General features: G+C 40.5%; 1 protein-coding gene across 2 annotated transcripts in view; it reads left to right on the top strand.

The window, feature by feature from the left end:
• The window catches only part of trim44 (tripartite motif containing 44), a 49,014-nt gene that overhangs the window by 18,170 nt on the left and 6,917 nt on the right, over nucleotides 1-23,927 (top strand). For both annotated transcript variants that reach the window (XM_051952327.1, XM_022189964.2), the window contains one exon: nucleotides 2,314-2,336. In XM_051952327.1, coding sequence (XP_051808287.1) covers nucleotides 2,314-2,336 — 23 coding nt within the window. The remainder of the gene's footprint in view (nucleotides 1-2,313; nucleotides 2,337-23,927) is intronic.

Consider the following 23,927-nt stretch of genomic DNA (forward strand, 5'->3'; position numbering starts at 1 on the left):
AACGATAACAACAAAACATTTTCATTGCTGCTATATAATGCAGTAAAAACAGAGATCAAGTAAATAAATCATGCATTTAACTAATTTCTTAAAGAATCCTAAAAAATTAACCAGTGTGAAGTGAAACCAGACAAAGATGAGCGCAGTATATTCTGCTTTTAGATATTAGCATGCATAGTTCATCTGACCAAAAAGTCCAAAAATTTCTATTAAAAAAAATGGGATTATGTTGTCAGAAGCCCTTAAATAACGTCTATGTCAGTGCAGTCAACAGAAGTAATGCCAACATTGTTCTAATTAGTGATAACCTCAGTAGATATTCATCACTACCAGGCTCACAGACATGTTGGTAAGATTATTTTGTTGTTGACCTTTGTATCTTAATGGGAATTATTAACATTAATATAAAGTTGGGGCGACCTCATTGTTGCACATTAATATTCAAATATTTTTTTAAATTGTAGCAGTTACCCACTTAAGAATAGTTTTGATTAATGGTGTCCAATGTACAATGCAGCTCATTTCCTCCTGAAGAAAAGACTGGCAAGACTCCAAGGCTTTCTGAGTTATTTAATATACAGTAGTGTGTGAGTCAAGTGTGGATTTTTCACATGTCAGCAGGTTTACTACAATATCTTTATAAATATCTTTCAATTTTAGTTTTACTAAATTGTATATATAATATTTTAGAAGAATCTTTTAAGGTGCCATGTGGTGTTTGGTTATAGGCGGCCATGTTGATTTTAGGCCTGAAAACAACAGAAATGTCAACTATGATACCTGTCAACTATGTTACAAAAAGTCCGGCAGTTATATATTGACCCACTTGCAAATGAGTGTCGAGGCAGCCGTACAGAAACCAGTCAAGAGCTTCTTGAGTGAATGTCAGTTTTGTCCTCTAATTTCGCAAATTGACTTTCAAGTCTGCTGAAGTGTTTGACAAGGTAAACCAAGAAATATCTCACCGACTTCCCATGTTTGAAACTATGTGTTTTTCCAGATCTGAAACTAATTAAATTGAGAGCCAAATCTTAGTGAGGCAGACAGCCAGTCAGAGCGCCGCCGCTTCCACTCATGTGCTCTCCTCTTTATCTGCTGTGCTGCCAAGGAGCCACTGTCTTATGATGATGTTAGTTACACAGTGTCAAAATCCCTCTCTGGTGCAGCTGTCTCAGCTCTGCTATTCAAGGTCCAGTGCTACAGTACAATCAGTGCTGAGCGGTGAATTAAGTCTCCCTGCACTCAAAAAAAGTGCTTTGGTCATTGTTTCCTCTCTTGGATGTTTGTTTGATGTGTGTTCAAACATTGACACTCGAAGGCTGTTTTCAGATTCATTTGCTGAAAGTGGAAAGTTTCTCTCCACTCATGGAAACTCTGAGAACACTGTGTGCACTACTATGCAGTCACGATTTGTGGCATCATAACTAGTTTGGCAGTTAAATCTGGGCCTGAGCCTGGTCTAATGGGAAACTTACAAAAGTGTGATGAGAGACCTTGAGCCTGCATTTCACATGCTACTGGCAAACTGTTACGGATTATTGATAATTAAGGCAAATGATAACCAGTATTTGGAACTGATATACATTTGGGGTAAAGATAAAATGTTAGTGTCAATTCTGAAACATTCAATGAGGGAGGAGACTTAGATTAAACCATATCAGATGCTGATCAATATTCTAAACATAGTATCCTGTATGGAAGAGATGTTATAAGGTAACAAACCAACTGAAAACAAAACAACTAACATCAAAAATGATGTATCAAATAGTTTAGCTGTAACTGTATACATGATGGCAGTTTCACATGAAGTGGATACATACTAACCCTGCATGTACGGTATGCTATATACTCAGTATGCAGATTATATGGCTACTACTTTTCTAGAATTTAAGTTTTACAGGTAAGCTTTGTGAAAAAATGCATTTACATTGTGTCGCATTTGATTAAATTTCATTTTTAGCACAAATATAACTCTTCTGCTTACAGAGTCCCATACTGGCAGTCAACAAATGACGTCCACAGATTTGACATGTTTTAAACCCCAGTCAGAATTAAATAGAAAAGTCAGCACATGAGTAATGTTTGCAGCTCAGTCGGTGCTTTGTTCCTTTAAGCGCTCATGAATATACATGAGCACAACTGGTGGATGAAACTGAAAATTAATTTGTCAGATTTAGAGCCACACCAGCTGTGGACCGAGTTGATGTAAATTATGTTGTTTACCATTTATTTGTTATCCTCAACACCTGTGCAAAGATTTTAAATATCTTTTATTCTCTCTCCCTCCCTCCCTCTCTTTTTCATTGTTTTCAGCGCGACATTGAGGCCAGGCCAAGGTAAGTCTGCCAGTGTGAGTCATGTTCACCTTTTTATAGCAGATAGTTCAGCCGCTCCTGAGGACCCTTCAATACCTCCACACTCAGGCGCTTTCGTTATTCATCTTGTAATGACACACATGTAAACACACAAGCTCTAAGTTTTTCCTTTTTCCTCATTCAATTCCACGTTTCAGTTCTTTCATCTGACATCTCACAAACTCAGTGCACACATTACGCCTGCCGTGGCTCCAAAGCCTGTTGGGTCATATTGGTGCCCCAGTAAGGCAATTAGCTCGCATCTGAGTGTCCTCACTGGAATCAGAGGAGGTGACAATATGCCTGGTCCAATTAAAGTTCTCCCAACACTGGCCGACAGGCTAGAGCTGTGTTTGTGTGCATGCGTTTATGTGTACTGTATATTCATGTGTGCATGAAGTTGTTGCGTCATTAGCCAGGTCGAGTCTCGCCCTCTAATACGGCATAGTATTTGCATTTCTGCTCTCACAAAGCAGATACATGCAAGCGTGCAAGGGAGGCTGACAGGTAGGTGCAGTCGCATTATTTTTCAGCGACTAGGTGTTTATTTGTGTCATTTTTTTTGCCATGACTACATCTTTCACCTTTATCTCCTTCCATGTCAGACAGTCTGAAATGGATAGTCCTCTCCCAGTCTCACACTTATTGATCTGTTGACATGAAAATGTCTGAGAGCACTCCTAGCACCACCTGGTGTCTCTGCCTTCCCCCTGAGCTGTCTCTCTGCGGGGTTTCATCACAAAGTGCTCCTCCCCTCTACAGACAGAAACACACATATGCAAACGTAGCACAGATCCAGACAGCTGAAGGCTGAACAGCAAACCGTGTCATTGTATGCCATATTTTATACATTTGATGGAAAACACATTTGTTTCCTGCAAACAGATGTAGAATATTTAATTTCACTTTGCTCTATTGATATTGCGGTGCTTCCTGCTTGTGAGAAGCGTACTGTCTTTCGTCTCTGGAGTGTAATGTACCTTGCTTTTCAGGGCTGGTGCTCAGTGCCGACATGTAATATGTTATTGATTGGTCAGCTACTATTGTGACCCCTAAGCTTTGGAGCAGATGGCAGCAAGCTTGGACCCAAGGGTGAGATGAAGCTAATAGTTTGCCCTTGGTCAAGGTTAACCTCTGCATTTCTACGCACACACACAAAGTATAATTGCTCCCAAAGTCCCTTATATTGCCCTAAAATGCAGTCTGTGCAGAATGTAATGTGGCTACTGGAACATAGCACACATTTTGGAGAGAAGTGCTAGAAGAAGGATAAGGTCTGTAGGGGTTGGTGGAAGAAACGAACAAGAAAAGTATGTTTTGGACAGCGTCATTTTGTGGGCTGAGTGATTGAGATTAGATGTCTTAAGGTTTGAAGTTGAAGCAAACAGAAGTGTGAACGGGAAAAAGAGAAACGAAGTGAGATTTGCGCAGGGAAAGGTAAAGAGACCAAGAAGAGACATTTTGGCGGATCAAGCAAGGAGTGGATGTTTAGGGTTATGTGCAACGGGATCCAGACAGCAAATTGATTATGGAGCAGAAACACTAATCCGCTGTCTGAGCCCCATATCGCTGCCGTAGACAGAGCATCCCCACAGGACCACGATCCTGCACCCACACGCATCTTTCCTGGAGTTGCTCATCAATACAAGCCCCCGCCTTTCCCCAAGCCTCTTAACATACGTACTCCATGCCTGCAAAGATTTGTCCTCCTCTGAATATAAATCTTGCTTTACTCTCCTCCGCCCAATCATTTCGCTGCTGCCTCTAATGTAATGCATTGCAAATTTCACTTTCATTCCTTCCGTTTAATCTGTGTACCTCTCTTACAACCCTTCTCTCTGACTTTTTGGTTTTTACATATGTTTGTGCATGTATTTGTCTTGTGTGCTCGCTCTTTTGTTTGTATTTGTGTGTATGAATGCGCTTAATTGGCAAACCAGACAATATTTATCATCTGGATCTAATCTAGTTGTTGCAATCTCTTCCTAAATCATGTTTGTGTGCGCTCTGTATTCGTGTGTACGCACTGCATGTGCATGTAATTATACGCCCAAAGGTGGAAATACATCTTCTGCTTTCTTACTTGAGCTTATTCTGACATTCAGTGTGCCTGTGATGTAAATTGAATTTCAAAAGAAATAATGAAATATAGCAATTATAGCAAGCATTTTGTCTCTGTCTTGTAACGTAAATTTACATGCCCTGTTGGGTTTTGGCTTCTTGGGAGCAATGACACACCATTCATTTCCTTTTAGATTTTACCGTCTGAGCCCCCAGTGATCACATAAAGCCGTGGTGCATTAGGAGTCACCATGTCATTGATCAATAGAGGAGGGGAGAGTGTCTCAGACTGTCTACACACACATAAATACACATATGGAAGGCTGGGGAGAAAAGGGCTTACCGCAACAGTGGCACTTTAATTCCTGAAAGCCACTTTTATGTTTATCTCCCGAGGTGTTGTGCTTAACAGAGAAATAGATGCAAATACAGTAAGACAGACAATGACAAAAAGAGAGATGCACACTAAGGAATTCCACTCGCTAGACTAAAATTTGCAGTTCGGTTAGGACTTTCGAAGATTTATTTTTAGTAAACGCATCGAAGCATTTCACTGCCTTTTGACTTGTACAACTGAAATGTTTTTTGCTTGCGAGTTTTGGGCGTCTCGTCATCAAGAGAGTTTTTTTAGGAGCCTGCTCACAGGGTTGTTTCACTTTTATTTATTTTTTTTGTCCGTCTTTGTCTGTTTAGTTTTTAAATGATGGGGGGAACTGATCCAAACACATCCATTGTTTTCATTGATCCTCCAAGGTATCCAATACAGCTCATCTCTACAGTGATATGGTCATGCACACATTCTGTCCTATTATGCAATCAAACCATGTTTTGTTTTCCTGACATACGCACACTCGCATAGTGCATGATATTAATTAGCGCATGTGTATTTATTTCGTTGGGTTTCCCTTTGCTGCGTTGCTTGCATAAAGAAAAACATACCCTTGCAGCAAATACAGATTACCTCTGGGAGCAAACAGTAGCGAGTTTACCAACGGAATTGTGTTCATTTTTGTAAAATTCTGTCAAATACAGTCAACTATTTTCCTACCCTGCGTGGCCATACTGTATGTTATGTTATTTGCATTCCGTTGTTTGTATAAAATTGCTCATTGATCCTTTTCCAGAGCAAATAAACTAATCCATTGCACATCATCTTGTTACACATTTGGAAGATGCTTGTAAATCAGTGTCGCTTCCAAAACAAATACAAAAACTGGAACATTTATAAATGCAGGTATCTGAAAGCACTACTGTAGCCTAAAGCCACCAATAAAAGCAGTGATTCGAAATATTTTTGGAAGCAGTGTCATCGTTAAGTCAGGTCTTGTCAGAAATGCAGCTCACTGTTTTCTCTGCCTCCCACAGTGAGCTTTCCCTCATGTTTTTGTATCCTGTCATTCTGACCACATAAAGAATAGAAAATGAAGACTATGAGATGTCTTAAAGCAGAGACATTTCCTGGGGAAAAAATGTTCAGCACTTATTGATTGTCTACTTTCTCTTAGCTGATGACTCATCATATGACAAAAATACGCATAAGCAGCGCTCAAACCACAGCAGCAAAAGTATAGGCAATGCAACTTCTGCCATTTGTGCCTTTTTTTCAACCAATTCTGTTGTATTTTGACAGCGACTTGAAAAGGTTTTATACCAGGCATTCCATTCCTCACCATGGTGCAAAGAAATAGATGACAATTACATTTACATTGTGAGCATGTTTTCTTTTTTAATATCTTCCATAGAAAGGGATGAGAAAAATGTATCAAAATATAGTCACAGGCTTCAAATCTGTGTCTGCACATGTGGATGTTACAGTTCACATCCGTATGAACATATCACAGTCGCTTCCTTTGTACTTACATCCTGCTTGATATTCTTTTGAAAAGATCTGCCTATTTTTCTGTTTGAGGTCACACTTTATTCACAGACAGAAATATTATTAATGCAGGAGAAGGCAGAAATAAGAAGTATGAATCCATGAAGTCATAAGGTTTACCATATAAAAACATGCAAGCCCAAAGCACAAAAGAAGACAGAGTGATAGGAGTTTAAAAAAATAAAAAAATACGTATTTAACAAATGATGACGATTAAGTTGGCATAATTTATTGCGACGCAAGGAAAGTGGGAGGTTTAGTTGATAGAAACCACAATGATCTACTAGTAAACCAATAACTCTTATTTCATCTGATATTCTGGTTTGTTTCTCGGTTCAGGTTCAGTCAAAAACCACATTATGATCAGTAAATGGAGAAAACTGGCGCAACATGTGGCAGGTTTGTTTAGCAAGAGCATTGGAGGCCTGTTGAGCATATAAATCACACAGTGTAATCACAGAATAAAAGGAAATCTCACTGGGGAGTGTAGCACTTCTAATTACGACGTGAGGTTCCCCCGTTCGTCACTCCGATCACTCATGTCTCCACTAAATCTCTGGAGCTCCTTTTCCCTGCTTCACTCACTTTATTACACATGTATGTCCCAGAACACAAACACGCAGCTGGAAAGTGGGAAGATATTCTCTCCTTCTAAACCTACAGATTCTACCTTACATAAGCACAGACTCATCTTACTGTACAGCCTACACAGATTCATACCAAGACGTCACAAATGTGCGATACGTTTAATCCAGACAGCCTAACTTACACTGATACATCGGTCATAAGTGAACAGAGGGTAATATGGGGTTTACAAACTTCAAAAAGTTAGTTAATAATTGATTAGGACATTTGAATGCATTCACATTAAAAGCTCTGCACATCTCCTCAGATCTCAATTTTTCTGACTCATTTCTAGACTGATTAGCCATACTGGGAATGATGTCACCAAACAGTATATGGGTCAATATATAACTGCGGGACTTTTTGTAACATAGTTGACCGGTATCATAGTTGACATTTTTGCTGTTTTCAGGCCTAAAATCAACATGGCCGCCTATAATCAAACACCGCATGACGTTTTTGCAGGAAGATTCTTCTAAAATATGATGTACACAATTGAATAAAATTGTGTACATTTCTACAATATCTGTAGAAATTTACATTGACAGTTATTTCTAAAGATATTGTAGTAAACCTGTTGACGTGATAAATTCATACTTGACTTACACGCTACTTTATATTAAATAACTCAGAAAGCCTTGGAGTCTTTCCAGTCTTTTCTTCAGGAGGAAATGACATCATGTGGAGCAGGTCATGTGATCTGGAATTAACACACTTCCTTGAAAGGTGTTTTTGTAATGGGTAGTTGAAAGGGATTTCTCGAACACAGATTCAATTACTTATTTTTCATATAAAATTTGATATTTTGAAAAACAAAGAAATATCTGTCATGATTATCTCAACTTAATAAAAATAGCAACTATTTTTGTATAAGCTCATTTTATTCTTGTTTAGCTAATTAGAAGGTGGTTGTTATTAAATTGGGATGGTTATTAAGTTGACATTTTAGTGATATCCAATCATTTTTTATTAAGTGATTGTTTCCATAATAAATAATTCTGGAAGCTGTAAAGACGTGATCATAGTTAACATTAAAACATTTATTTTTTTCTTGTAATAAAAATGTATGCAAGATATATCGCATGGACTTCAAAAGTCCCTCTATTATATATTGACCTATATACTAATGTAGGCCTGGGCAATAAGCATAGACTGTATATATAGTGGACGTAGCATCTGGCTCCAGAATTGAAGCCAACCCGGAAGTGTCAAAAACTTGCAATATCATGCCGTCCGCTAGGGTTGGCTCCAAAAGCTTTTAATCCTCAATTCATTTTTGGAAAAAATAAAATTTGATAGACTGATTTTCTGCAGCTCAGGAATTTTTCCCGTTAGTTTTCATGGTCAAAATGAGAGATCAGGTGGCCGATCTTAAAATAAATGAATGCTGAATTTGAAATAAATCGTTAAAGTTGGCGGAGCCAGGGGCATGGCTATACTTGATAGACAGCAACAGAAGCCTCTGCGGTAAAATGTGGGCGAGATAAGAGAGTCTTGAGCCAATCCTGCCCCTAGTTGCGCTCCGATCCACCCTGTTTGATGACGCTTTTTACATCACTGGCTCCAAAAAATCCAAAACGGCGACCAGGAAGTAGCAAAATCCGGGCTTCATTTTCTCGGCGTTGAAACCAACGGGTGACGTCACGGTTAGGTAACGCCTGGCAATAAGTCAACAGTAAATACATTAGATGCACACTGTTGTAAAAGTACATAAAGTTCAGATGCAAGAACGGCAACTCCCTGTCTAGCAACAGCCTGCCATACGTTGATAATGGAGTCCTTCACCCTCCATCACTGTCCCCATGGCTGCCATGCTGGTCTTCTGAGGCGTGATAGCCTAAGGCTCCCTGAGCCTCTTTCCTACTCTGTCCAATCCCACAGACCTTCCCTGCTGGAGGCTGGAGACAGAAAGTACCATTGGTTGCTCTTGCAAGACAGACTTCACAGTCTGAAAACACCCACGGCCCAGTATCCTCCCCCATCTCTATGGAGATAAACCACTTCAGTTGCCTGCTCTGAAGGCTGACACACTCTGAGGGTGTACGCTGGAGCTGATGTGGCTTCACAGCTTCACCCTGGTCATCCTGAGTCCACCTCCGGGTTTTACTTGCTTTATTTTTTTTCACGTGCATCAAGGCAAGATCGTTCCTTATTTATTTGTATTTAGGTGCAAATTTCTTAATGTATAATTCATATTTTGCTTATATTAAAAATTATAACCTTCATAAATAGCCTAAAGTGTTAAATTCAAAGGTAAATAGCTAAATTCAAAGTATTTTCTCCTGACCTTTATAAAATAGGTGATTAAAAAATGAATATTTATTGATATTGACTGAAACGCATAATTTTATCATGTTAGACTTTCAGCTGTATTGCTAAGCCCTATATCAGTAAGAATAATAAGGTGTAATTTGTCCCACACAGTAAAGCTAACCATAGAGTCAATAAAACACTTCTTCTTTATACACCCACACAGTCCTGAGAGGCGGTTAAATCAGCCAAAATAATTGAAATGACCCTGTTGGGTTTACTATAGGTGTGCAGGGCCTTTAAGTAATGATGTATTGTAGTGATAACAGTGCTAATCTAATGGCCTGTCTGTGCAGGAGTTTTTTGTTCATTCACTCTTGCTGCTCTCATAGTGTCACTTTCAGTAACAGCAGGCAGCTGTAGGCGACCAGCCACAACACCAAATAACATACAGCTAGAATGAATGACTGGCTGGTGAACATACTGGAGCATTCAGGCAACTAAAGCAGCTGATCCACTACAATTGTAAACACTAGAATAGTCATAATGTAAGATTACAGTTGTTTTTTTTCCACCAAGGAGGCTCAGGTTTTGCAATACCGTCTTTTCTTTGAGATCCGGTCACTATTTGTAGTGTTTAACTACCTAAAAATCTGTTGTGTGCGCACTTCCTATCTTGTACTCGTGTATTCTCCGCTTTTGAATTTCCTCAAATCCCCCGCTTGTAATCTGCCATCATCGCATGCTCGCTGACAGAAGAAGCGATGGGGGGAAAATCACTCACTGTCTCACTGAGTGAAGGCTGCCAGGCCACCCCCAACCATGGCGTGCATTCACATGAACAAACCAAGAAAAAGAGGAGGGGTGACAAGGAAGCAAAGCGGGTACTTTGGGACACAGCTTATCTGTCTGAGCTGCTTGTCCCTTCACTGGGTCAAAAAGATGTGTTGAGTGAAACAAGGAGGTGTCTGGGGAGCGTGGCCAGAGGACAGAACCCAGAGATGAAGGCGTGGATGGGAGGGAGCTGCATTTCTTCTAATGAAAAATTTACATCACCTCCCTACAAAAGGAGCCACTACAGGCCCTCTCCCTTTTATGACATTCTGTTTGTGTGTGTGTGAGAGTGATCATACCCTCATTTAATAGTTTTAAGAGTTTCTGCATCTCTCTGTGTGTGTGTGTGTGTGTGTGTGTGTGTGTGTGTGTGTGTGTGTGTGTGTGTGTGTGTGTGTGTGTGTGTGTGTGTGTGTGTGTGTGTGTGTGTGTGTGTGTGTGTGTGTGTGTGTGTGTGTGTGTGTGTGGCCCAGCTGCTTGTTATGACTGTAAAACTCATCTGGACCTTCTCTCTTCCACTCTCTCCAGCTGTCTCTCTTTCTCTCCATCTTCTTGTCCTCTCTCTCTCTAGGCCATCACCATTCCACAGGGGTGTATCCGAGGTCCCAAATGAATGCAAAGCACACACAAACCAAACTGACAAATAGAGAGACATGCATTTAGATGATAAGAAACTATAACCATGCATAATTCATGCCACAGGCACAATGTTTCCCCAATTTTAGGATGTCATTCATTTGTGTGTTTGAGTGTGTGGGCACATGTGCATGTGTGCTTCATGGATCACATCAAACAGTTTTTAGAGGAGTCTGGAGAGGGGTGTGTGCAGAGGTGTTAAAGGAAGTAAACAAGTAAATAAGTATGTGTGTGCAATTGTGGTAGCTTTGTGTTTTGTGATGACTAATGGCAGTTATTTGTTTCTCCTGAATCTTTTCTTGAATATAGATGAGGTAATTTATCTCGAAAAAGCACCTCTGACTTAGAGTTGGGGTTGCTTTAACAATACCCATCTATTTTACTTTTGCATTCGGAGGTGTCTAGTTTTTATCCAATTCGTCTAGTGCAATAAGAAGGCTCCAAAGGAAGCCGGGAAATGCAAGCTGTCTAATTAAATAATCTGTTAAAGTTGCAAGAATCATGACTGTCAAAATGCGAAAGAGACGAGACAGGTAGGAAATGTATTTTTGCAAAACAGACTTGACAGCTATGAATGTATTTTTGACACAAACTCCCTCCTTTCATATTTGGCTTGACTGCAGACGGAACTACCACCTGATCACTTTGATGTACTTCAGGATTTTGAACTTCACCACATCTGCAGCCCACTGCTGCTGGATTGTTGTGCAGTTCCTTTTGTGTAGCCCTGTAAGGGACAGGGGCCCAGTGTGCTTAAGAGTACTTCTGGTATTGATCTGCTGTGCAGATAGCAATGAGAGCTCCACTGAGCGCCGTGTGTTGTTTGTGATCCCAGAGAGCAAAGGTTCTGCATTAAGTGTCCGTGATGCATCCAAGGCCATAGTGTGCCAGAATCAGGTTACTGCAGTGTTTATGTATATCCTCTGAGTCTGTTGTGCCTATGAATAATGGATTGCTGAGCCACATATGTGAACAGCATCTCTCTCCCACACACTTTTTGTTGCCTTAGTGCTGCAGTTGTTGTCTGTTTGCAAAGGTGTTTTGTGTTCTCATTTTTACTGTTTTATGTGCGCTGTGTTTGTGTGTGCTAAAGATGCTTGTCAGCATAGTAATTTCATACCATGTGAAAAGGAGTGATTGTTTTATCCTGCTGACACTGGAAAACTGGTAAGACAAAGATTTAACAGTTTAACGAGGAGCACCACAGAGCTCTTTAAATATTCATAATTATTGAACTTTACCTTAAGGAATGGGAAAAGGTCAGATTTAACAGAAATTTACATGTTAGTATCCTTGGCATTTCATATTTTACAACTCTAATACACTTATCTAAAAGAACTTTGTGCATGTTAACATTTGTCCAAAAAAGACATTCAAAAAACATATATGTATATGAAAATAAATTGTAAAGGAAGCTCTGCATTGTTAAATTTTAGATATAAAATTGAGCAGACGGAGGCTGGAACCAGGCTGAGACGAGATGAGCATAAGGTGTAGCCTGTAGAGATGCATTTCCACTCCATCAAGGAAGATGTGGGATGACTACTGAAGAGGAAAGGAGGAAATAGGGGGAGTTGAAAACACGGGAACTACAGTAAGCTTTCTGGGCAGGTTGGTAATACAGAAAGGAAAGGCATGAAAAATGAAAGAAAGCGTGGCAAATAATATTTCAGGAGGCTCCAGTGCACAAGACAGCAACAATAGGTTAGTTCAGTAAACTTCACTAGCCTTCCTGGTTCGAGCATTTTATCTCTTCCACTGGCCCATATATTGCTGTATGTACTTGAACAAATACGTTTCCTGATAACCTTGTGCTATTTACCCCGGTAGTGAGCATCGTATTGAGTCACTTAGAATGGGAAGCCACTCATTTTTTTTTTCACTTCTTGCCTCCCCTTACTCTGTCTGTTACTGTAAATTGAGGTGGAGCTTGTCATCTTTATGTCACATCATAAAATGTGTTGATGCCTTATTATCTACTTTATTATTTATGAATGCAGAGCAGTGTTTCTATGCGCTGCACTCCTTTCTCCCAGCCTGTCGTGTTAATTCTTTTTTTTCCTCTGCACCTGCTCATTAAATTACCCATCCAGACATCTCTAGCCGTCCCATTTAATAATCACGTTGTCACAGACGCTTCTGCAGTTTGTGTGTTCTGTTAAGAGAAAGGCTGTGAGGAATTAGTATCAGAAATAAAATTTAATCCAAATGTGTTAATTACAGCTCGTTCTTCCCTTCTGAAAACGGATAGTTGGGGAGTGTGTGTGGGTGTGTGTGTCTGTGTGTCCTGCTGAGTGTGAGTGTTGATATGCATTTATTTGAAAACTAGAAAGCGAGAAGACAAAAAGAAGTGAGAGAAGGGTGCAGTGAGACTAGATGACAGGAGTTTCTGCATTAAATGTGCGCATCTGCATGCATGCCAATCACATGTAAAAACACATCTGGTGAGATGCAGCTGTAATGAAATGGCAGTCAGATGTCTCATAGACTCTACGGTACGATCTCGCTTACAGTGAAACACATTTGTTTCAAATGTTTTGAATTGTTGAATTTCAAAAGTTTATTTTGAGAACGAGTTAAAGACTCCGCAGCCAATACTAGTGGCTCTGTGAAGCTGTATGTAGGCACAGCTTTGAGAATAATCGCTTTGAGGTCAATGTTCTGTTTGTGATAAGTCATCTAATTTTATGTTGCTGTTTTGAGAACTGGCTAGGGACAACAGATGAAATTAAGCCTTCAGGGCTAACTCAGTGAGATCAATGTGCACTGTTCCCGTGAAATGAATGAAATTAAATTAAAATGCTCACAGGTACAATACTAACATGTTAACCATTTCACTTTAGCATGTTATCCTGCTGACATGTGCTAATTAACACCATTGCAAACTACAACTGAGGCTGTCATGAATGTCACCAAGTATTGAACAAATCAAGGATTAGTTCTAGAGATTGTATAGGAAACACTGTATGATTGTACCAATTTTCACTGTAATCCATTCAATAGATATTTTACTCAAGAACCACGCAGAAATTCCCTAGTGCCCTGAGACAAAACATCAGGGGATCGCAGAAGTCATTCGAACTGCTGATCTGGGATCTAAGAATGGCAGTTTCGATTTTTTTTGCCAAAGTATGTAAGAGCTGTTGAGACATTTTTCTGTCTCACTGACTCACAAGATGAAAAGTCAGGGGATCAGAGAAGTCAGGAGGCTTTCTGCTGTAGGGGCTATGAATGCCCGGAGAACCTTTCATTAAGAATTAGCCAACATAGTTGACATATTTCAGTCTGGGCCAAAGAGGGTGACCACCTGACCACAAGTCCAACACATAGACTTCACCAGAGCCTCACTGCTAGCAGGACTGAAAATAGTTGTAGTAATAACATGAATTGCTCTTTTCAGACAGCTATATTTTTATTGAAACAATCTATGCTCTCTGCCACCCTTATATTTGGTACTTTTGAACAGCTCATCCAATCTGAGCATTCAACATCTGGACTGTATGGATCAGAAAGTGTCAGTGTTTTCAACTGAAATCACCACCTCAGGAAAGTGGCAATCAGCCAGTTGGTAATTGGTCTTCTGGTTATGCCGCATGCTGTCGGCAGTCTTCTGCTGCTTGTGAGTTTTGTTTGCTTTTGACAATAACATTATTTGGCCTGGGTAAGGCTGAAATGACATACTCTACGGGAAATGGATTAGGCAATTAGAGCTCCTTCTTCTCCTGTCTTGCTCTTGTCAGAGAATTATACCCATTTACAAACAGGAAAATAGATTCTCTGGAATCTCTGCATATTCTCTCACCCACTTACACACTCACACTCATATTCTTCCTCTCTCAGTGTTCTATCCACAAGGCAGATTGTCATATTGAATTTGTTGAGTCCTCGCCTTGCACCCTATCATGCATGCAGTACTCACAGACACACAGCAAAAGCACTCAAAAGATGTCACACTGTGTATAGACATTCATTTTTCATTCCTAAACTCACACAACCACAATACACACACACAAACCACTCACATGGATCGGGTAATTAGTGAAAAGACGAAAATAACAAGGAAGCTCGGCACAGACAGGAAGACGCTTTCACGCACAGATGCCTTCCTCATGCTGTCTGACCTATGTCCCCTTTAACCACACACACACACACACACACAGACACACACGCACACTTGCATATCGCGGTGTGTTAGCCTTCGGGTGGAATTACAGGTCTGATTTCAGCTTGGTGGAGATGCAGGAGGACGATAGTGGCAGGCTAAACCAAGGGGCAATGAATCAGTGCCTTATCAAACCTCTTGCTCTAGGTAGGAACTGTCAACACAGAAACAGCAGTCACACACACACACCACCGGAAAAATGTCTTCCTTCCACGGTTGGACTCAGCAACAACGTCGCAGCACACTCAAGCCAATGTGCCTCTTCCAGTCTGGTCCCTCTGATCGACTATTCTTGCAATGAGGGGAAGGAGGAGCGTGCGAAGGTTGGCGTGTTTAATTCAGCAGCCTCGTCACACTGTAGATTGATAGTACTGGGTAGAGAGGAATGTGGAGATGGTTGGGATTAACTACCCCTGGATTCTAATGGGAGGTTTAGTACGCACTTTACAAAATCACCTTAATCCACCATTACATTGTGAAGAGAGAGATGTGAAGGGAAAATTAATATCTTTTTCCAGTCTCATTTGCACAACTATATTTCCCTTCTGAACAAGACGTTCACCCACTGTTTTTGTAAACCATTACAATAAAGGGAATATTGGGGCAATTTTGTCATTAAAGGAAGAAATGGGCGTGGCATTTTTTATTCAGAAAATGATCAAATTGCTGCCAGTTTCTCAATCATGAGATATCCAATAGGGGCATGTCACCTTCAGGAAATGGCAGCCTTTTTTATGAATAATGCTTTACAGGATGCATTAGTACACATAAAAGTTTATTAGTCAGGTAGCATCGGGGAGCCTTTAAGCCCCATGGCTGCATTTCAATGCTGCATCTATCTGTGCTGCTCATGCAGGAGCAAAGCTACAAATTTAAGTTCAGGGTAATAAAGCCCAAACTAGGCTCGGCTTGTGCAGAGCCATCTGTAAAATCTGATGTTAATATAGTTGCAGTGCAGCCCAAAATTTGCTTTTGGAAGTTTAACTTTAAAGCTGATTTGGTTATAGAGATCATAACAGTTCATCCTTTTGTTGTTACAAGCGAAAGATCTTTTCGCCGCTCCCCGAGGGAAGTCCTTTAATTCCACAGTGTGTTTAACATTCAGCAGAGGAAAAGCAGGGTGGGATGGATGAGGCATATGAGACTTTTATCAGGCGAGATGAGAGTTTTGACAGTCTGGAGCCCAGGTTTTCTGATCTGTCTGTCTGGGTGTCCCTTCACACTAAGGGCTTGGATGACAGGGCTTGGATGCAGGGCGGTGGAGTTTTCATGTGACAGAAGCTTTGCCTAAAGCCAGTCTGTTCTCCAGCTCTGTTTTCTCTGTCTCATCGACACACACTTTTTTTTTCTTTCTTTTTTTTCCTCCTCCTCCTCTTCTCTGGCCATATGTGTCCATGACATCTCTCCATTTCTTGATTGAGGAGTCTGCCGACAGAGGAGGAGTCGGAATCATTGCTCCGAGTGTGGTGTAAACAGGCTTTTAATTTTCACATTTCTCTGGAGCAATCAGGATTCCGGGGACAGCTCGTCAGGGCACCTGAGCAGCTCGCTGATTAAGGAGGCGCCAGTGTTCTGTTAGAGACTGGGTTGTTTGAAAGAAGCAGCAGGGGCAGCTATGCAGCCCTGCCAAATGTGTGGGCGCTGCTGTGACCAGTCAGTCTTCATAATGGCTGTCTGCCCCTGGGATAGAGCCAGCTCAGTGGTCACATGACAGACTGTGTAGATCAGACAAGGAAGGACTCCCCTCTGAAACCCTGGATCGATGGTGCCTGTGGAGACGTTAAAGGGCAGACCAGGACAGAGTGTAAAAGACATTAGGAACTCGGGTGAAGAATGGGGTGAGAAACTGGACAAAAAAACAAGCTGTTGAATAGCAGGCGCAGGACATTAAAAGGGATAGATATTGGACAAGAAACAAAATTACATCAAAGTCGAAATAATAAGAGACTGTAGAGAAGGACAAATGCAAAATGTCTTAGTAAAAGGAGAGCAGGACGGCACAAGCTCTCACTATTCATTACCTGTAAGCTGATGCCGAGTTCTCTCAGAAGGACAGATAAAGTTTATTCTTCCCAAGTGTTTTTCTCTCCCTTTCTCATGCTCGTGAGCTTGAAATTCAAACTTCAAAGGAGTATTAGGTACGACAGAAATTTCAATTTAACCAAAGACATAGTCTGCATGTTTTTAAAAACATGAAGGCGAAAAGAAAGTTTTGCTCTGCTTGGCAAGTATCAGTTATCGCCAGACCAGGGACCTGTCTGACAGAGCAAACCCCAACTAGGCTAGATATTTCTGAAGCAGTTATGAGAAGGTACGCATGCAGTGCAGCTTGAAATGAAATTCTCGTTCTCGTGCAACAACTCGAGCACACGCTGGGATTTAAAATATCCTTTGCATGGGGAAATTATCTCATAGCAGGAGCAACAAACATACAATAATGTAAGTGCAGTACTGTTAAAATCAGGAGATAGAACTATTCTGAAACCTGTTTGAGAGCAAACTGCATTAAATCAAGTATTAGGACATTAGAACTCAGAGCAAGAGACAGGACAAAACAGCCACAACCGCAGCCCTGTGAGGCTTTAATGTTCTTTAAATTGAATACTTGGTCTTGCAATTAAGGGAGCATCAGATGCAAATGTCATTAGAGTTGCAAAATCTGACAATAAGAGACATTGATATGAACTGCTTGCTATGTACCCCACATGTCCATCCAGGTGTTGATCATGTGATGAGTGCATTCGGCATTCCTCTCTATAAATAACACTTCGTGACTGTCAACTGACTCCTGTCTCTGTGTCATCAAATTGAAACATGCGCATCACATGAGCATTATCACATCAGTACAATTATAATTACAGATCCTTCATTTCCCACATACCAGAAAGCATGTTGCATAGCTGCTACATGGAGAGACAACTTTGTACTGTGTGTCAGCGGAGTCCTTTCCAGAAAGTTGTTTGGTTAGTAGGAAATGTGCCATTTCCATCTTTTGGTCTGCTGAACTTGGAATCTGTGCCTGAGCAATTAAATAATAAAGCGCCGGTTACTATGGTGGTTCAAAAAAATTAAAGAATACGAAGTGAATTGGAATTTTTTTTCTTGCAGTTTTTCCACATTTGTGTGGATTTCAATAATTGACCACACAGTTAGGCTTTTGGTCATTTTCTAGAACCATGCCGACCGTTTTTACAGCCAGTACTTTGTCCACAGAGTTAACAGATTTCACCTCTCTCTTGCGAACAGACCTCAGGTTGTCATCAGGTTGTTTTTTTTTTTTTTTCCCACAGCTCTTCTCCAGAATTGGGTTTTGTCTCTTTTACACTGAAACACCCAACAATAGCTGTTGCTCTGTATCACCAGAACAGGTAAGCTAATTGTAAAACAACACAGTGAGCCTTGTTTAATAACATCTCCTGGGTTTCTTTATGGAGCTGTGTATTTATTAATTTTTTGGGGTGTTGTAGAGATAATCAGCTGCTATTTGCGATGATGTCTAATCAGAGACAATGACCCAGTCTGGACAGTCAAACCTCTCATTATCAAACTCCCCTCCAACATATCTGTCCTTTTTCCTGTCTTGCTTTGTTATACATTGGGGAGCCATTAAGGTGATTCCATTATCTCCTCTGTGCTCCCTTCTCCTTAACGTCATTCATTGCCATTTACTTGGTTACAGGAGTATAATGGCTGTAGAAAATTGGAAGAAACAGTCCTGGTGCCTGTAGGAGACTACAATTCAGTATAATTGTTGATTGTTGACTGATTAAAAGCCCCTTGGTGGAGATGGGCAATTAAGAAGGTATGTCTAATCCACACCCAGCCGTATATCTGAAGCAAGTGACAATAGAGATGCTTGTTTTCTTGTCGAGGTCTGTTTTAAGTGTACAGTCACTCTAATAAGCAGGTTTATTTTCATGGGCTACATGACTAAAACCGCTGCAGTTCTTCTCAATTATTTCCTCAATTGCCCCCGTGGCTAGAGAAATTGTAAAATCACTAAATAAGCCAATGCAAGATAGAGTCTTCACAATGGTGTAATGCTCTTATCTGAATGACTCCGCATTAATTCCTCTGTATGATTAACAGTGGGTACCTGTGTCCAAGTGAGCGAGATCTTTAGTTTATGGGGGGATAACGGTATTCATCCAACGCCTTACACCTGCTGCGGCACCGGCAAACCTGTGTGATTATTCTGATTGGCTGAGCATCAGTACACTGTTTTATTCTGCATCACTGGCCTTTTCCGCCTCGTTGTGTGCGGCCTGTACACGGGAGAAGGCATCCTCAGCGTAACACATGCATCATGTAGTGAGCCGCCCCGCATGAAATCTACGGTTGGAGTGGTGCGCGCCACACTTCCTGATGTACATTTTAAAATAATCGCATGCATGAACATGAGTTTGAATGGGTTTACTTCAGGCGATGCATCTGGTGGATGATGAGATGGATTTATCCTCGCCTCCCCCGTTTTGTTCTGATGAATAAGCTGTGGTGCACACAGAGGGTCATATTAAACAGCCCCTAGCTCTCTGTCCCCTGTACCATGATGCATTGCCTGTTGTTGTGCCTTGTCTCTTAACTTCCTCCGTGAACTGATTAAGTCTTTGGAACAGCATGGAAACACCACAGGGTGTTGCATTGTTTTTCAGCGGGAAGACAGTCCCAGTGAACAGTATGAATAGACCAATGACTCTGAAAGAGGCAGACTGTCACTGTTTGAAGCAATTAGTCAGTCAATGGAGAACATGTGTCATATGAGTGGAGGCTCTTTCTTTGGTCAGGAAGTTTGTTTCACTGTTTTCTACGATCATTAAGACGCAGTCAGTAATTCATTTCATGGGAATGTGGGTATAAATACTACATTAGTGAATATTTGAAGAGTTTTGTGTGAAAATGAAATGTAATTGGGCCAATATATAATTGCAGGACTTTTTGTAACATAGTTGACAGGTGTCATAGTTGACATTTTTGATGTTTTCAGGTCTAAAATCACCATGACTGCCTATAACCAAACACCACATGGCATTTTTACAGAAAGAGTCTTCTTAAATATTATACATACAATTGAGTAAAGTTGAAATTGAAAGTTATTTCTAAAGATATTGTAGTAAAACTGTTGACATGCCATAAATCCACACTTGACTCACACACTACTTTATATTAAATAACTCAGAAAGCCTTGGAGTCTTTCCAGTCTTTTCTTCAGGAGGAAATGACATCATGTGGAGCAGGTCATGTGATCTGGAATTAACACACTTCCTGGAGAGGTGTTTTTGTAATGGGTAACTTAGTTGAAAGTTATCACTTTCAAGGAAAATTAGTTATTTTCCATATAAACTTTGATATATTGCCAAAAAAAATATCTGTCATGAAAATCTCAACTTAATAAAAAGAACACAATCAAAACTATTTTTGAATCAGCTCATTTTATAATTGTTTAGCTAACTAAAAGATGGTTGTTGTTAAATTGGGATGGTTATTCAGTTGACATTTTAGTGATATATATATATATATATATATATATATTGTGATATATTTATTAAGAAGTGATTGTTTCCATAATAAATAATGATGAATTGTAAAGACATGATCACAATAAACTTTTTTTACTTGTAATAAAAATGTATGCAAGATATATCCTATAGACTTCAAAAGTCCCTCAAATATATTTTGACCTAATTACAAATGTGCTTAATTCATAATTGATCAGATAAAATATAGCACTTTACGTGATAAGGCTGTTGTTTTATACGTTGAATATAGCAGTGTTCTTTTTCAGTGTGTACAGTTTGTTGTGGTCAGTCTGGCTGTTATGCGTACAGATGGTTTCATTTATGGGGGAAAAGAATCTCTTCTGCACAATAAATCAAACAAAGCCAATACTTCTGTAAATATGATTCATCAGGGGTAGCTGCACACATGAATGCTGTGTAGAAATATCTAGATTTGTTATTAAATGCACAGGGAGTTTGGACTCGTGTAGATTATTCTCCCATGTCATGGATCAAGAAAAGGATTGTTTATTTTTTCCTTTAAATGCAGATTACTGCTTCCTTTATCGACCATGCATGTGTCACTATGTCAGAAAACATGGCTTTAATTTTTGCTTCAGAGGAGGATGTTCCTGAACAGCCTTCTAGCTTGTGTTCCTGTCGTGCCCAAACTCCAGACTTAATAAATTGCCGAACATAAATCGAAGCAAACCAGAACATTTATGTGGCAAACAAAAAATGACACAATCCCGACTCCTACAGCATGCCACCTATTCGTGTGTCGTTATGTTAAACTGGCTGTCACATAATCCAATTGCAAAGCATATTTATTCATTTCAGGATGTCAAATACAGTGTATCAAGTACAAATCCTGTGCGTCAGTGGTTTAAAAGTGAAACAGCCAAACTGTGACTCATTCCTTCTGCCGTCCACCTCCAATACCTGCACAGCTGGTAGCACGTGTGCCCACCTCGCAGCCTCTCACCATGGAATTTTAATAGAGTCTTCTGTCCTCAATAACTCATGTCAGTCCAGTTAAGGTTTTCTTTTTCGGCCATGACGAGTGCAATAACCCTGGTACGATGGTATATTACAGATGTTTTGAAATATAAACTAAATGATGGTCATTTTCTTGTATCATTTGTTAAATTGGATTTTATTCGTATTATTTTTTCCATATTTACTGACTTGAATTGAAACGGCTAAGACGGGCAATTTGTTTTTCTCCAAGTTGTCATCTTGGAAAGGCTTTTGTTCCTTGAAATAAAATGTCATTATAGAAGATTAACTTGTCATTACCTGCCACATTTGTTTTCCTTCCGGACAAAATCTGCTGTTGTTTGGCTTTTTTGTGCAAATATATTCATAAGGGAAATTGGTTTTGGAATTGATGTATTTCTTTATACAGTTTCGTGTGAAGCAGCTACACCTAATTTTAGAACGTTAGTATGTACAGGCCACGTATTAACAAGAACGCTTACGATGGTGTTCCTGGCAATGCTCACTCTTTGTATTTGAGCATGAGACAAACACACAGCATCACGTAATGGCCTGCCCAAACCCGCAACCATGAAACTTTAATAGGAACGTCTGATAAATGTATTAATCGTGGCTCAGACATCCCCTCTCCCTTTGTCGTGTGTCAGTAATAAATTTCAATCAAGATGGTATCGCCTCTTTCCATCACTCTGGCTCTCCTCCCTTTGTCCTCTGATCTTCACCTTCCTGAAGCTCTGCTAAATAGTCTTCCCTTCTCCTTAAGTCTTCCTCTTTGTGTCACTCCTTTGCCCTTTCCTTCACATTTCTCCTCATTAGGATACCTCCATAGCTCAAATCCTAGCTGGCAGGATCATCGCAGTGCAAAGTGTTGGGAAGATCACAGGGGTGCTCTTAATGAAAGGTGTGTGAGGGGCTATTTCTAAATTGCACATCCCAAGACGGGGATGTCAGATGAAAGGAAGGAACATAAATCCATAGAGAGAAGAGGGGAAGCTGGCAGATTTTATGGCAAGAGTGACGGATGTAAACCTTTCCAGGACAATGGCCAATTAGATCCAGCAGTAGCGATGGGATGGCAAATTACTCATAATAGCCTTCAATATGTCTTTTCTCTTTTTTTTACACTAGGTTCTCATCTACTAATCAATAACTTTTTTCTTTGCGCCCTCCCTTGCTCACGTCATTAATGCTCTGCACTCCTTTCTTTCCCTCTTTAACTGCTTTATTTGATCTATTTCCATATCATCGTCATCTCTTGTCAGAAAGCTGTTTGTAGTGTTAAATCATCCTGCAGAAGCGACAAGTTTTACTTCATTAAGTCGTGGCAGAGTGCACTGCTTCACTGGAGAGTAAGGGTAAGAACCTGTCCTCGTGGGCTCTATCAATAACCATTAAGGATCCTCTCTCATTAGACCAAACCTCATAGGCCCCTAGGGTTTGAGAAATGTGCTCAGCCATCTTATGTGATGGAGCGTGCTTAGATGGCATCAGCACTGTTTGGAAATGCAAATTGCAACAGTTATTTCCCCCCACAAGATGATTGCCATGAAGGCTATGTACACAGCCTTATTCTCATTCAACCTCTTTGCTTAATCATGGAGAACCTCACTTCCCTATCAGCAACCCCCAGTTTGCTCTTCAGCTCCTTCCGTTTTCGTCTCCCCATCTTTTCACACACACACACACCTCTCAGACCCATTCAGCATATCCAAGCTACTGAAGTATGATTATTCATATGGCAATGAGGCTGGATCAAGCTGGCAAGGCTGCCACAGCGTGATGGGAGCATTTCCGGATGATGACTTAGGAGTCCTGCAGCTCCTCTGCCAAGAGCAGGGAATTCAAACTTAATCAGAGCAAGGACCCCTTCCTCCTCTATCTCCCAGAGAGCTCCACAGGGTTGAGGCCAAAACACGAATAGAATGAGAGAGAGACAAAAGTCAAAGTCTAGGCAACATCATGCACACTCCATCCCTTAGTTTTCCTCACAGGGAGCAAGAGGTTTTCTCCCATGAGCGATGGGTTCATTCAAGGGCTATTGGAGAAACTTTTCTGTTTCACTTAGAGAGAGGACATTAGGAAGATGAGCTTTGTTCTGCCCGATCGGTCCTATCTAAACTCTTATCTGTCCCTCTTTCTCCTTCACACACACACCCGCACAGTGTTCCAAAATTCCACACACTACGCTCGTTGTCCATCCATCACCCAGAAGCACAGCCAGAATGGTTCACTGAAGCCAGCTTCTGTCGCAGGCCTCCCAGTCCTCTTCTCCCCTCTTTTCTGCAGGACATGGTCACATCAAGGGGAGGAGGCAATGATCAGTCCCGATCAATAAAACATCAACCGCATTAAAGCTTATGAATAAGTCATGGATGGAAAGAACCCTGTCGTTAGGACACACACAGCAAAGTGATCTTTTACTTAGGCCAGAGAAGATGAACAGACAGGAAAAAAGAGAACAAAGCAAAGGCTTTAACTTGCAGGGAATTTATCACCCACCCACTGACATTTTGTTGTAAGTTGAAGCTCCACTCTGTCTTTTCTCTCTATCACCCATCCCATTCGCTGCCTCCCTCTCTCTCTCACTCTCTCACTCTCAAGTAATGGCCTTTTTCCTGCGGGTGGAATAAATAAGT

This window comes from Acanthochromis polyacanthus, chromosome 8 (genome assembly GCF_021347895.1).
Source record: "Acanthochromis polyacanthus isolate Apoly-LR-REF ecotype Palm Island chromosome 8, KAUST_Apoly_ChrSc, whole genome shotgun sequence".
NCBI lineage: Eukaryota > Metazoa > Chordata > Actinopteri > Pomacentridae > Acanthochromis > Acanthochromis polyacanthus.